The following is a 15,657-nucleotide window of genomic DNA, read 5'->3' as shown; positions in this document are numbered from 1 at the left end:
TTTATATTCGCACTTCATGTAAAATATGGGAAGCATTGGCATTTGTTTGTCAAAAGACTTTTCAAATGAATGCCCCATGTGACCAGAGGCTTACTGAAAAGGAATTGTTAATCTAAATTAATACTTTTCACAGTCAAAACATTACACGTGCGAACAAAGAACCGTGTGTTTATGTAACTCTCCTGTGCGATCGCATTAAAATAATCATTTACCACACGCGCCGTCCCACCAAACCAAGTCACAATTAGAAAAAGAGTCATGTAGACTTCAAGCAGAATTGACCAACTCCTCTGCCTTTTTAAAACGACCCCCGAGGCAAAACGCTCACGGATGTGTCAAACTCCAAACATGTGATGTGCTGCCCCCCGTCCCGGCTGTGGACGGGATTTGAAAAGACAATGATCTGCTAACTGGCCCGGACGCGAGCGCGAGGGTTGGCCGCCTATTTCAGAAGGAGGGTCTAATCTAACCTCTGCGATTTAGCACCAGGACTTTGGATCAGAAAGCCCAGAACTCTGCTGCTGCTGCTGCATGTGAGTACTGACCAAACATAACAGACCATTCATCATTTTTAATTGCACTTACATGCATAATACGAGATGCAATCCGTAGAATATTGCATGACTTTTGCAGTAATATCACAATAATATATACATTTGGTGTCGTTTTGAAAATTATTTGAACTCGGGATGTGCAATATTTTAAAAAATCGTATGTATTTGCAGCCTTTTTGAACACTTTACATGATTTACTTTACATTCTAATTTTGCACGTGTCCAAAACTGTCATTTGTTTTATATATTTTCCACCTCTAACTGGCATTAACATGAATATAAAGAGAGTTGAGTCTTTGCATCAGCTTTTTTCATCTCCATAGGCTCCAATACAACAACTATTTTACTCCTATTTATAGTATTCAATTGTAGCAAAGCAGCACAATTCAATGCTAATTACTCCAGTTGATTATAATTAATTATATGTGCGGTTAAATATGTACGTAGTTTTTCGTTTTGCACCACTAAAATCAGCGTTTAATTGATCCTGTGTGACTGTAATCCGAGATTTAAACAGATTTTAATACTTCACACTAAACATTGTTATAATACAGTAATAATAGTAGTTAAAGATCAGTACAATGTTGATTACAGAGGGAGGTTTGTTCTTGGGTTGTAATGTTTCTCTCTTTCTTTTTGTGTGTGTGAATTTGTACAGTATTACCCAAGATCAGGCTTGATTGTGATTGCGTCCGAGTGGCTGACCTGTTGTTGAGCGGACAAAGCAGTGGTCAGAGGTTGCTGTGCTTACATAAGGCGTTCCTGAGCCGCATGAGGCCGTGTTGTCTCGGACCAGTTTTAACCCAAACTCCCCCCGAGATCAAAATCCAAATCTCGACGAATTGAATTGATTGTTTGCAGTACATTTGGGTAACTTTACTTATTAAACAAAAGTGTAAAAGCAAAAAGTAACAGCTGTGCGTTTGATAGTGTGATTGTGGTCGTTTGTCGCTAAAAATCATGCAAAATCGATGCAATAGTGTACTAATATTTCACTTATTGTTTTGTTCTTTAGTATTAACATACACACACACACACACACACACACACACTGAGACACACACACACACACACACACACACTGAGACACACACACACACTGAGACACACACACACACACACTGAGATACACACACACACACACACAGAGAGACACACACACACACTGAGATACACACACACACACACACACACACACAGAGAGAGAGACACACACACACACTGAGATACACACACACAGACACACACACACAGAGACACACACACACACTGAGACACACACACACACACACACACACACGCACACACACACACACACACACACACACACACACACACACAAAAAGAGAAACATTGCAACCCCCAAGAACAAACCACAAACTACTTTAACTACTATTATTACTGTATTATAATACTGTTTAGTGTGAAGTATTTGAATGTGTAGTGTAGGATTACAGTCACACAGGATACATTAAAAGCTGATTTTAGTTCTGCAAAAAAACACATATATATATTTAACCGCATACGTAATTAATTGAATTCAACTGGAGTAATTCATCCATCTTGGGTATTTACTCGTCAAATCTCATTGGCCGATCTTCATCCCCTTCTCACACGTAAACCTTACCTCATGTCGTTTTTACTGCAGATTTCCCTCTTTTTTTAATTGCTCTGTTTTTACGACTGTTGTGTACTGCACTTTGGTCATCTCTAGTCTTTTTAAAGTGCAATAAAAATAGAGTTGGATTGTATTGTATAGTATTTAAGTCATCAAGTCATCAAACATTGACTCAAGCGCGACTCAAGTCCACACCACCTCAGATCTGTTTCCCTCCTTCTTACGCCTCGACTCGTGTGAAGATTGTGTCCCGAATAATATCCTCCACGGGCGCGATGGCGATGTTAAACCGCCGTCGTTGTATTTCCTTTTTTCCAGACGCCGCCCTCGCTCCGGGATGTCTCTCCTCACGCACCTCCTGGCCGTCCTGTTCGGGATGGGCTCCTGGGTCTCCATCAACGGCCTGTGGGTGGAGCTGCCTCTGCTCGTCCCGCAGATCCCCGAGGGCTGGTTCCTCCCTTCTTACCTCTCCGTCCTCATCCAAATGGCCAACGTGGGGCCTCTCTTCGTCACCCTGATGCACCGCTTCTGCCCGGGAAAGCTCAACGAAGCGGCGGTCATCTACGCCATCATAGCCCTGGGCGCCGTGGCCAGCCTGTTGCTCGGGTTCTTCTGGAAAGAGACTCTGGTCGTCGCCGGTTCGCATCGCAGCGTCGCCCTGTTGGTCCTCACCTTCTTCCTCGCCGCCGTGGACTGCACCTCCTCGGTCACGTTCCTGCCGTTCATGATGCGCTTGAGGCCGGAGTATTTGACCACGTATTACATCGGGGAAGGCGTGAGCGGTTTGCTGCCGGCCTTGGTCGCCCTGGTTCAAGGCGTGGGCGTCGTCCGCTGCATAAACAGCACCCGAACGTCAAACCTAACGTCCAATACGTCTGCGTTCGAGCTCCAAGCCCAGTACCAACCGGCCAACTTCTCCGTTGAGGTCTTTTTCTTCTTTTTGAGCACGATGATGCTCGTCTGTCTCGCGGCGTTCGTTCTGCTGAACTACCACCCGGCAGTGGCCAGAGAACTCCCCAACGGGCGCTACACCAACGGGGTAAAAGCCAAAAGTCACAAGTGGGCCGAGCAGAAGATGATGGCGATAGACTCGTACAAAAGCCCCAAGCGGAGGAGTCGGTTTGGGACGGGGGCGTACAGCGTGCTGGAGGTGGTCTACATATTTGTGATTCTGGCCTGGGTGAATGCGTTATCCAACGTGGTCTTGCCGTCGGTGCAGTCCTACTCCTGTTTGCCCTACGGGAACAACGTGTACCACCTCTCTGCCACTTTGGCTGCCGTGTCCAACCCTCTGGCCTGCTTCATCGCGCTGCTCCTGCCCATAAGGTGCGTGACTGTCCCAAGGTGTTGTGCAGCGGTGGGAGAAGTACTCGCATTTGGTGCTTAAGTAAAGCTACAGATACAGGAGCGAGTAACAGTCAAAGTTACAAGTATTTCATGCGGATTTAAAGTGTAAAATGTGGTGAAGGATTGTACATTTGGTCAATCAATTTCTCAATGTTTCTAGATCATATATATATGTATATTCTGCACTGTAAAGGTGCTTAAAAAAAAAGAAAATAGTTCAGATACCAGCTCTGACATGTAGTGAAGTAACTGTAACTGAACTCACTGTCAAATGTACTGAAGTCAAGTAGAAAAACCTTTCCGTTTTACTTTAGTACTTTCAACCACCACTGTGCAGTAATTAACACCTGACTTGTATTTCTTCTAGATCAAGAAAACACCTTTACTCCAAACTGTATTGAAAAAGTTTTATGTGAAAAACAAACATACAGAATTTATTACCTGTAAATTTGAAAAGGCATTTTTGTTGGATGAGGAAACAATTACAGATGATTTTATCCAATTGGAACCGTGTAGAAACTCCCTCCAGACAGTTGTTTCTCTGTCATGGTGCAACATCAGAGTAAGACATGGGTTCACTCGTGGTTTAAAATCGAATACTGGCACTTTAACAAATGTAATTGTAGAAACTGAGTGGAATATGTGCAAACAGTCTGAAAAAAACACAAAAATCCGTAGGCCTAGGTCTATAATAGTTGATTCTACATGGCTAAACTCTTGAATAATAAACTGGGAACATATTTTTTAAATGTCTAATATCCTGCATGAAGAGGAAAGAAGCAAACTGTTTGGAGTCACCACTCGATGCACTTTTCATGGGTGGTTTATTCTTTCTAACACTTGAATCACGGCGTGGTGCAGTAAAAGCTCTCATGTTTGTATGTGGCAGGTCCCTGGTGGTGATGGGGGCCCTCACCGTGGTTGGCAGTGGAGTCGGGGTCTACATCATGTGGATGGCCGTCCTCAGCCCATGTCCGCTCCTGGTCCACGGCGCATGGGGAGGAGTCATTATGGTGAGTATCAGAGCATGTGTTACAAACTGTTACTCTACAGCTTGTTACTGCACTAACTCTTTCTCTTGTGGTACCTCTTTGGCTTTAATTAGCCTATTTTATGTCAATAATAGGAGTGATTTTAACTGTAATATTAGCATTTACTGTCCATGCCTTGGCCTTGTTTTTTCTGCAACAGCAGAACTTAAAATATGTAATTTGACTTAGCAGTACGACAGTTTCTGTTCAGCCTGCGTCTGTAAATTTGCACAAAATGTAAAAAAAGAATGAGGATATACAATAAACGTAATTAAAGGTCATATAGGCCCTTTAGTTTTAAGTTAAAGAGGACATATTTTGCTTTTGTCTGGTATGTATTATTATAATCTATGACACATGTGTATCATTATCCTAAATTTAAGACATATTAAATCACAATATTGATACAAAATGACTGGTTTGAGGAAAGGAAAGACGGAAATGTTTGGAGCAAAGTTGACTTGAAACCGGGAGTAAAGAATGAATCAGTCTACATGTAACTTTGAAAGGCCAAATTAGAACGCAAAGCAATTATGACACGGTTAGAAGCTCTTTAAAGTCTCCTCTTATGTTTAACTAATAATCTATAACATCATTAATGACTTGAGGCTCCACATCTGTGTGATCTGGATAAATGATCAACTCAAACTGAACTCTTTTTAGGTGCTGGCCTGGGTGCTGTTTATTCTCACTCTGTCCTACGTGAAGGTGATGGTGGGTGTCATCCTGCGGGACGAAGGCCACAGCGCCCTCGTGTGGTGCGGGGCCGTGGTGCAGTTGGGTTCTTTGCTCGGAGCGGTCACTATGTTTCCTCTGGTCAGCATCTTCAGCTTCTTCTCTTCAGGAGAACCCTGCAACACCCAGTGCCCCTGAACTAAACACCATCAGACTTTTACCAAATCAAGCCTTGTTTATACAGGAAACAAGACTTTACATTCAGATTGTTCCAAGGCTAAGGCTGAACTCTTTTCATCTGTTATTTTTTATAGAACAAGACTATCATGATGTGCATTCAATGAAAATAGTGATTTAAGAAGTCTATTGACAGTTAAGCAAGCTCAAGGATGTTAAATTATTTGTGCAGATATCACCACCGGTGTTTCACTTGTGGTCTCAGTTGTTTTTTATATGATGGGTTTCCTATTTAGCCGCACATTCTTCTTCTTGTGTAAATATTTAAGCTTTTAAATCTTTCTAAAACATTCCTCTGACACTTGTGATTGGTCAAAGTCCTGCCCAAGGTAAGATTATCTGAAGATTGTGTAAATGACATAATCCTTACAGGCCAGTGTGTATCATGAACAAGTGTAATATCATGAACTTTACATTTGTTTTGGAGTTATTTTTATTTAAATACATTATGTGATGGAAAGTACAATAAACAAACAGGACCAATAGTGTCATTTTGAATAAATAAAAACATTGTGATCAATCTCATTTAGCATGAAAACTACAACACAGTTTCACAAAAAGATCACTACAAAACAATATTAATAAAGAAACACGTTTTTTGGAATAGGACAAATATAGAAGTTATAGTTATGTCTATTCAAGTCACGTGGCATATCAACATTATTTAATTTCAGGAGGTAGAAAAAATGGTGTGTTCTTACTTCACTGCAGTCGTGTCATTGGGCAAGGAACATTTCACCCTCAAAGTTATTCAAACATTCAAAAAGCTTGTCCTCTGACTGCCACGTCTCTGCAGTTTGCCCCAGGGCAGTTGTGGCTGTAGATTTGTATCTTTAATTTCTTGGAATAAGATCAAACTTCAGATGGAAAACAAGTGCACATTTTAAACTTGTTCAAAAGCCTTAACCAGGGCCGTTTATAGCTTTGTGGAGTCCAGGGCGAAATGAGGTTTGGGGGCCACTTCCTGTTTTCTGTTGTTGTTCAATCTGTTAAGCGTCAGGAGAAAATATGAACACATAACAGTCTTAAACTTTAAAGATGATACATAAATATAAGCATAATTTATCAGGTTAATAGTCTGCTTTGGGCCCCCTTCAGGTTATGACTACGAAACACTGCTAATAGCTGTTCAAACCCACAAATACATAAATTGCTAAAAGAATCTCATGCGTTTCAGCACGTTTGTAGAGCTTTAACTAGAGCTAGCAGGTTTTAGAATACGATCCGCACGGCTAGCTTGGTTTCTTGCAGCATCTCTTGCAGTTGAACTCTCCTTTGTTGTACAGATAAAACAGTGGGTGCACAAGACTCGCCACCGACAAGAAAAATATGCAGGTTGGGATCATCCTACACTTGTACGTCCTCTCACTAACCTTTAAGTAACTCACGGCCACGACAGGGACGTAGCAGCTCATGGCAGTGACAGAGGTGACACAGATGGTGATGAAGACTCGTCTTTTGGACGGGGGAAGCGAGTCTTTTCCTACAGGAGAATTTCTGAGAGCTCTGGCCACTTTGTAGGTCGTGTACACCATTACACAACTCAAACAAAGCACTAAAAAGACAAGCACATACTGCATACTTTTCTCCAATGACTCCGTTTTTTCATCAGGTAATAAGCACACAACGGCGAGCAGGAGTGTGACGATCCAAACTAAAGTTACAAAAACCTCTCTGCACTTGTACTTTTTGATCAATGGAAATTTAGTGAGGTGGATTACAGCGATGTACCTCTCTACGCAGATAAAACACAACTGCATTGGTCCACCGACTTCGGCGAGGACAAAAATCAACTTGTGGATCTTGGCCAGGGCCTGAGGAAAGAGGAAAAGGACGACCAGGTGATAATACGTCAGGCCGTAGAGCAGCTGGTGGAAAAGAGCCAGGTTAGAGTTGAGGATGTCGGGTTGTTTGGAGGTCAGGGTGATCCAGAGGAGGCGGGCCGACATGGGCTGTCCCATCAGCAGAGACAGCAGGTCAAAGCAAGCGACCACAGACTGGTACCCTGGGTGTTTCTGACACGGCACATCGTCAGGGAGGGATGAGTTTGAGGGGATTAGGTTCTCATCGCGGTCTTTGTCCATCTTTAAAACACAAACAAACAAACAGGGCGTTTTGTGTCGTACAAACCTCAACTAAAATGAAGTCATGGCGATCCAGTTTCTTCTAACAAACCCACTCACCTCCCCAGCACTCCGGGCACAGTTTCCCCCCATCACTCCGGGCACAGTTTCCCCCCATCACTCCGGGCACAGTTTCCCCCCAGCACTCCGGGCACAGTTTCCCCCTTTCACTCCGGGCACAGTTTCCCCCCTTCACTCCGGGCACAGTTTCCCCCCTTCACTCCGGGCACAGTTTCCCCCCATCACTCCGGGCACAGTTTCCCCCCTTCACTCCGGGCACAGTTTCCCCCCTTCACTCCGGGCACAGTTTCCCCCCTTCACTCCGGGCACAGTTTCCCCCCTTCACTCCGTGCACAGTTTCCCCCCTTCACTCCGGGCACAGTTTCCCCCCTTCACTCCGGGCACAGTTTCCCCCCTTCACTCCGGGCACAGTTTCCCCCCTTCACTCCGGGCACAGTTTCCCCCCATCACTCCGGGCACAGTTTCCCCCCTTCACTCCGGGCACAGTTTCCCCCCTTCACTCCGGGCACAGTTTCCCCCCATCACTCCGGGCACAGTTTCCCCCCATCACTCCGGGCACAGTTTCCCCCCTTCACTCCGGGCACAGTTTCCCCCCTTCACTCCGGGCACAGTTTCCCCCCATCACTCCGGGCACAGTTTCCCCCCTTCACTCCGGGCACAGTTTCCCCCCATCACTCCGGGCACAGTTTCCCCCCAGCACTCCGGGCACAGTTTCCCCCCTTCACTCCGGGCACAGTTTCCCCCCTTCACTCCGGGCACAGTTTCCCCCCTTCACTCCGGGCACAGTTTCCCCCCTTCACTCCGGGCACAGTTTCCCCCCATCACTCCGGGCACAGTTTCCCCCCTTCACTCCGGGCACAGTTTCCCCCCTTCACTCCGGGCACAGTTTCCCCCCATCACTCCGGGCACAGTTTCCCCCCTTCACTCCGGGCACAGTTTTCCCCCCTTCACTCCGGGCACAGTTTCCAGCACTCCGGGCACAGTTTCCCCCCAGCACTCCGGGCACAGTTTCCCCCCTTCACTCCGGGCACAGTTTCCCCTTCAGCACTCCGGGCACAGTTTCCCCCCTTCACTCCGGGCACAGTTTCCCCCCATCACTCCGGGCACAGTTTCCCCCCATCACTCCGGGCACAGTTTCCCCCCTTCACTCCGGGCACAGTTTCCCCCCTTCACTCCGGGCACAGTTTCCCCCCATCACTCCGGGCACAGTTTCCCCCCTTCACTCCGGGCACAGTTTCCCCCCTTCACTCCGGGCTCCGGGCACAGTTTCCCCCCTTCACTCCGGGCACAGTTTCCCCCCATCACTCCGGGCACAGTTTCCCCCCTTCACTCCGGGCACAGTTTCCCCCCTTCACTCCGGGCACAGTTTCCCCCCATCACTCCGGGCACAGTTTCCCCCCTTCACTCCGGGCACAGTTTCCCCCCTTCACTCCGGGCACAGTTTCCCCCCATCACTCCGGGCACAGTTTCCCCCCTTCACTCCGGGCACAGTTTCCCCCCTTCACTCCGGGCACAGTTTCCCCCCATCACTCCGGGCACAGTTTCCCCCCATCACTCCGGGCACAGTTTCCCCCCTTCACTCCGGGCACAGTTTCCCCCCTTCACTCCGGGCACAGTTTCCCCCCATCACTCCGGGCACAGTTTCCCCCCTTCACTCCGGGCTCCGGGCACAGTTTCCCCCCTTCACTCCGGGCACAGTTTCCCCCCTTCACTCCGGGCACAGTTTCCCCCCTTCACTCCGGGCACAGTTTCCCCCCATCACTCCGGGCACAGTTTCCCCCCTTCACTCCGGGCACAGTTTCCCCCCTTCACTCCGGGCACAGTTTCCCCCCTTCACTCCGGGCACAGTTTCCCCCCTTCACTCCGGGCACAGTTTCCCCCCATCACTCCGGGCACAGTTTCCCCCCTTCACTCCGGGCACAGTTTCCCCCCTTCACTCCGGGCACAGTTTCCCCCCATCACTCCGGGCACAGTTTCCCCCCTTCACTCCGGGCACAGTTTCCCCCCTTCACTCCGGGCACAGTTTCCCCCCATCACTCCGGGCACAGTTTCCCCCCATCACTCCGGGCACAGTTTCCCCCCTTCACTCCGGGCACAGTTTCCCCCCTTCACTCCGGGCACAGTTTCCCCCCATCACTCCGGGCACAGTTTCCCCCCTTCACTCCGGGCTCCGGGCACAGTTTCCCCCCTTCACTCCGGGCACAGTTTCCCCCCTTCACTCCGGGCACAGTTTCCCCCCTTCACTCCGGGCACAGTTTCCCCCCATCACTCCGGGCACAGTTTCCCCCCTTCACTCCGGGCACAGTTTCCCCCCTTCACTCCGGGCACAGTTTCCCCCCATCACTCCGGGCACAGTTTCCCCCCTTCACTCCGGGCACAGTTTCCCCCCTTCACTCCGGGCACAGTTTCCCCCCATCACTCCGGGCACAGTTTCCCCCCTTCACTCCAGGCACAGTTTCCCCCCTTCACTCCGGGCACAGTTTCCCCCCTTCACTCCGGGCACAGTTTCCCCCCATCACTCCGGGCACAGTTTCCCCCCTTCACTCCGGGCACAGTTTCCCCCCTTCACTCCGGGCACAGTTTCCCCCCTTCACTCCGGGCACAGTTTCCCCCCTTCACTCCGGGCACAGTTTCCCCCCATCAGCCCCAGGCGCGACAGGCAGCGGCGCCTCGAGGGTGACGTTTGATTGACCACACCCAGTGGTCAGAAAATTATGAAATTTAAAAATAAGTTTTAACTTTCCTGATTTAAAGGAGCCTACTGTAAGAAGTCTCTGCCTTAATTTACTTACTGGACAAATAAATAATAAAAAGGTGTGAATGGAGCAAATGTGTAAATCACAATGATTGATGATGATATGTTAATGTCAATGATGATAATGTTTAACTTCAACTTATTTATTGATATATCCCACATGGGAAGGCTAATTAACATATAGGTTATATTCTGCCGATTTCAATCAGATTTCAAATTGAATTTTGAAACAAAAATAAAATGGTGAATATACAATTATGCAGAATATATTAACAATCTTTCCAATTTAGAATGTATTAAAATAAACAAGTACATTTACTTTTAGAATACTTTGAAACCACCTAACTCTACACCAGAGAACCGTTTGTTTAGATCGCATACTTACCTTTTTATAGATTATAGATAGATTCCAGGTCAGGGTTTGTGAGGTGCGTCCAGCCGTGTGAAAATCCCTTTGACTGAAGACCAAAGACCCTTGATTTTCATAATGATGTGAAACTGGAGCTGTGCATCAGAACTGAGTCAACAACCCAAGGTTCTGAGGCAACCGGATTTTCATAAACCACACGTTTACTCGGAAAAAACATAAAGGATATGAAATAATAGTTTAACTCAAATACTGTTATATACCATAATTAAATAATATATTGTGTTCAGCTGCAAGAGTAGCTCTGGCCTGAAGAGGGCAGTGTGCACCTAAACATGACATAACTCGCTTAATGCTTGCCTAATACAGAAGGAAAGGTATTGACAAACTTTAATGAAAAAGTATCACATATACTTATACTCTACCCTGTTGTTACAAGAACTGACTCAAAAAGTGAAGTATATTGACTTTAAATGTTACTTCACAAAATATCTGATCTGCACTTTAAAATATCAAACAAAACAAAATGACCCAAATTTTCTTTTTTGATCTTTCACAATCAGTTTTTTGTTTTTTTTTACAGGGGAGGACTTAACATACGGAAAATATAAGTATGTAGTGATAGGTGTATAGTCCAGATATGTCTGACTTATATTGTGGTAGATGTTATGTATGTGCTATAAGTGTACATGTAAATGTGTGTTTGTATTGTATGTGCAGCTGGTTGTGTAACATCATTATATACACACAGGTGTGCGTTTGCATGTGCTTTGCATTTATGGCAATACTTATATCTTTAGATTCTATTTTTAAAAATGTTTAAATTACATTTTACATTCATACACTAGATTTGGATATATTTATACAGATTTAAGTATATTTTTAAGGACGTTTCTTTTATTCTTCTTCTGTTTCTAATCTGTCTATCCGAGCCTAATCTGTGTTGCAACACTGGCATTTCCTCACAGCGGGACAAATAAAGGTTCTCTTATCTGATCTGATCTGACCTGCTACTCAATGACCAGGGCCTGGTCAGCACTTGTATTGGAGACCAGGAGCCACAGTGGGGCGCTAGAGGAAGTGTTGTGGTGTCCTTAGGCAAGACACTTCGCCCACACTGTCTGGTAAAGCGCTTTGAGTGCCTTGAAGGAGGAAAAACGATATAAATACACTGTAATAATAATATGTATGTGCTATATGTGTGAGTGTATTTAGCCAAAGCCCATTTTAGTCATTTGCATCTCACAAAGAAAAAACAAAAAGTCTTGTGTTGCAAATAAAATGCAATGATTAGAAACAAAGCTTCTTGTAAACACAACACAGAAAAGTAAAAAAGACTCATAGACAATGGCATCGGCCTGTGCTATGACGGCCGCAAAAGATTGAGGATTGGGAACGATTGTTGAAGTAAAACTAGTGATAATGATGTAGTATGTACTTAATAGTATTTGTACATACTTTTACTTAGTATTGTTCAACTATGTGAGAAATAAAAGAGGCACAATAACAGATGATGCTTGTTTATTACAAATACACAAAATGAGGATGAAGCAGGATAATAACTTCAGTAAATGTCTATGGCTTCTCCCATTGGTTAAGACTCTTAAATACAAAATACATACAAAGCTGTGAATATAAATGTCTTTAGTATTATCCACAGTGTCAGGTAGTATGAGTTAAACAGGGTTAAACAGCACTCAAACATTTTATTTGGACTTTAATTATGTATTTTTTCCCATCTAAATATTGTATGCTATTTTATCTAACAATTTAAGTTGATGAACATAAAAAATGCTTATGATCAACATAAAAAATATAACTACATGGAAAAAGATGACATAATAGTTTGAAAATCAATGAATTTCTTTAGTAAAAAAGTCATGCGAAGAATAAATATAAAAAATACAAAATGGTAGGCTATACATACATTGCTATATTTAAATTGCTTTTGGCAGTATTTCTTTGGGTAATTAACATTTGCTAACAATGCTAATCTTGCATATGTGTCGTTTCCAGGTTCAATAATTGTCCAGCGTCATTCAAACTGAGATGAATTACTTGTGCTGTAAGTGCAACTGGTTCATAAAAGTAAAGCGAGGTCCAAAAACATTTCATACGCTTCATTTGGTTGGGATTCCCTTGTATATTTGTACTACAGTTAAATTAGTTTGAGCAAAGTTTAGTTCATTATTGACTGCATAACATCCAAACGTTGTGTGGCCTTTATTCAACAAAGGGGGTGAAAGCGGGCCCCGTGCAACTCGGCCCCTCCACACTCTGTCGACGGCCCTGTCAGTAACATGTTTTCATTGGACTCAGAGCCACTATTATATTATAAATAGTAATGAGAATATTGACCGTTCAAAGGACTTGAAACCGATGGATACAAGCGTTCTAAGGATTCTTCTTACCGTATTTTCCGGACTATAAGTCGCACCTTTTTTCATAGTTTTGGCCGGTGTGTGATTTATACTTATATTTATGCGTATATACTTATACTTCGGAGCGACTTGATAATATTTGTTATTTTCACACTTGCAACCGCATCTCATACTCCAGTGCAAATTATATATGTTTTTTTCTTCTCTATTATGCATTTTTTGGCTGGTGCAACTTATACTCCAGCAATTACGGTACTACGATTGTCACGATTGGACCTCCAGGCAGCTTATAGGCTACGCACAGGATTTTAACATGTTAGAAACACCCTGATTGAGAAAAAAGTTAAATGCATTGACATTTTAGTGCTTTAGTTATATATATATAAAAAAGATTGCATTCATACGCATACAAACGTAGCATTTTAAAATCCGAGATGGACCTTACAATTCCAGTTAAAGGCACAATTTGACCGGTATAAAACGCTAGATATGGAGCACTGCAGCTTACATTATATACAAATACACGTGTCGTATAGTAGGCACTGAATCATTTACAAACCGTAATAATAAAGACACAGAGGGAATGCTTGGCGTTGGTCTAAAAGCTTAACTACGGTGGCGGCTGCTTCATTTGTACACGTCGTTACGCGGTCGTTAGTCATTCTTCCAGATAACGTCGAAGGCAAAAATCCAAAAATCAAGGCACGTTTTGTTGGACCCCGGTCGTCGTTAATGTTCAAACTTCATTGTCAAAGTTTGTGCAGTTTGTGTTTATTTCTCCCGTCCGATGGCGAAAGGCAAGGAAGGGTAGTGTCTTTGGTGTGACCTTTAACCTCTCGGACAGGAAGCTACGCGTGGCTGTGGACGGAGATGCTCGACAAATCGTTCCTGATGATTTCATTCACTGAAACAGACAGAGAGTGATAAATGTTATTAAAAAAAGCAGAAAAAGACAATGTTGTCGCATAAAACGGTGGCGTGAGTCAATAGTTTGTACTTGAAAACGGCAGGAAAAGATGAAGAGGATGAAATGAAAGGAAGTTTTAATTAAGGAAAGAAAAATATAGTTGCTAGTGTTGAAGATGCCAGTTTGAGCAGCGAAAGTATAAAAATAAGTCTGGTAAAGATGTGTACTTTAAAACCAGTGAGGAGCACTTTAAGGATTGCCAATTAATGATGTCACTAAGTGGAACAGAGCTCGATACAGGGACACAGACTCAATATATGCAGGATTATTTGAACGTGGATAAAGCAAAGCACACGTATTTGGTAAGAAAACTATTTTATGACATGTATTTAAATTAAAAACCCTTTAAAAACGGCACAAATTGAAACTTTTTGCACAGAGAAAGAGCATTAAATGTTGTTTTATTTGTTAGTTTTTCCATTTCAACATTGATTACGTGATCGATGAACACATTTTACTCAAAGGAAATAAAAAAATACAATAAAAACAGTGAGGATCAAAAGTAAAATTGTCATAGTAAAAAGTAAAAAGAGAAAAAAAAGCACAAACTTACACAGAAGACGTTAAAATCATCCCTTCTGTGCCACCGAAGGACTCAAAACCCACTTATTTGTTTAGTGTATGAAACTCATAAGAGAGCATTTGTCACCGTGATTATCGTTTGGCAATCCTAAAGTAACGTGGATCCTAAACTAACGTGGATCCTAAAGTAACGTGGATCCTAAACTAACGTGGATCCTAAACTAACGTGGATCCTAAAGTAACGTGGATCCTAAACTAACGTGGATCCTAAACTAACGTGGATCCAAACGCGCTTGTCGGGTCTAAGATCTATTTGTGGGTCTAATTGCGGTGGGACGTGTTGTTTCCTACATTAGCCTCCTGCGCGTCCCACTGAGAGCGAGAGCGTCTGGAGAGCTGACGCAAACTCTGCCCCAGGTGTTGTTTTGTTCTGGGTCTTAAACAGCAGCTGAGGACACGCGGGCACGGGGACGGGGCCAATACGAGCAGAGAGATGGGGCCAATATGAGCAGAGAGACGGGGCCAATATGAGCAAAGAGACATGGCCAGTACGAGCAGAGAGACGGGGCCAATACGAGCAAAGAGACGGGGCCAACGCGAGCAGAGAGATGGGGACAGGGCCACGAGCAGAGAGACAGACGGGGCCAATACGAGCAGAGAGACAGGGCCAATACGAGCAGAGAGACGGGGCCAACACGAGCAGAGAGATGGGGACAGGGCCACGAGCAGAGAGACAGACGGGGCCAATATGAGCAGAGAGACGGGGCCAATATGAGCAAAGAGACATGACCAATACGAGCAAAGAGACGGGGCCAACGCGAGCAGAGAGATGGGGACAGGGCCACGAGCAGAGAGATGGGGCCAATATGAGCAGAGAGACGGGGCCAATATGAGCAAAGAGACATGGCCAGTACGAGCAGAGAGACGGGGCCAATACGAGCAAAGAGACGGGGCCAACGCGAGCAGAGAGATGGGGACAGGGCCACGAGCAGAGAGACAGACGGGGCCAATACGAGCAAAGAGACAGGGCCGATACGAGCAGAGAGACGGGGCCAACAC

The 15,657-nt window shown here is 44.7% G+C and overlaps 2 protein-coding genes across 2 annotated transcripts in view; one reads left to right on the top strand and one right to left on the bottom strand.

The window, feature by feature from the left end:
• Nucleotides 1–347: 347 nt before the first annotated feature.
• slc52a3-2a (solute carrier family 52 member 3-2a) lies at nucleotides 348–5,810 on the top strand. Its single transcript, XM_072448142.1, has 4 exons — nucleotides 348–533; nucleotides 2,491–3,498; nucleotides 4,409–4,532; nucleotides 5,214–5,810. The coding sequence occupies exons 2-4, from the start codon at nucleotides 2,510–2,512 to the stop codon at nucleotides 5,421–5,423; spliced, it is 1,323 nt and encodes a 440-aa protein (XP_072304243.1). The 5' UTR covers nucleotides 348–533; nucleotides 2,491–2,509; the 3' UTR covers nucleotides 5,424–5,810.
• A 6,422-nt stretch (nucleotides 5,811–12,232) lies between these two features.
• Nucleotides 12,233–15,657, bottom strand: part of nfatc1 (nuclear factor of activated T cells 1) — a 75,383-nt gene continuing 71,958 nt past the window's right edge. The window contains exon 10 of the mRNA XM_072448140.1: nucleotides 12,233–14,013. Coding sequence (XP_072304241.1) covers nucleotides 13,958–14,013 — 56 coding nt within the window. The 3' untranslated portion in view covers nucleotides 12,233–13,957. The remainder of the gene's footprint in view (nucleotides 14,014–15,657) is intronic.

This window comes from Eucyclogobius newberryi, unplaced genomic scaffold (genome assembly GCF_026437365.1).
Source record: "Eucyclogobius newberryi isolate DKJ021-1_F unplaced genomic scaffold, fEucNew1.0.hap1 SCAF_16, whole genome shotgun sequence".
In the NCBI taxonomy this organism is placed as follows: Eukaryota; Metazoa; Chordata; class Actinopteri; order Gobiiformes; family Gobiidae; genus Eucyclogobius; species Eucyclogobius newberryi.
Note: the sequence above shows the minus strand (reverse complement) of the source record. Positions and strands in the feature narration are given on the sequence as shown.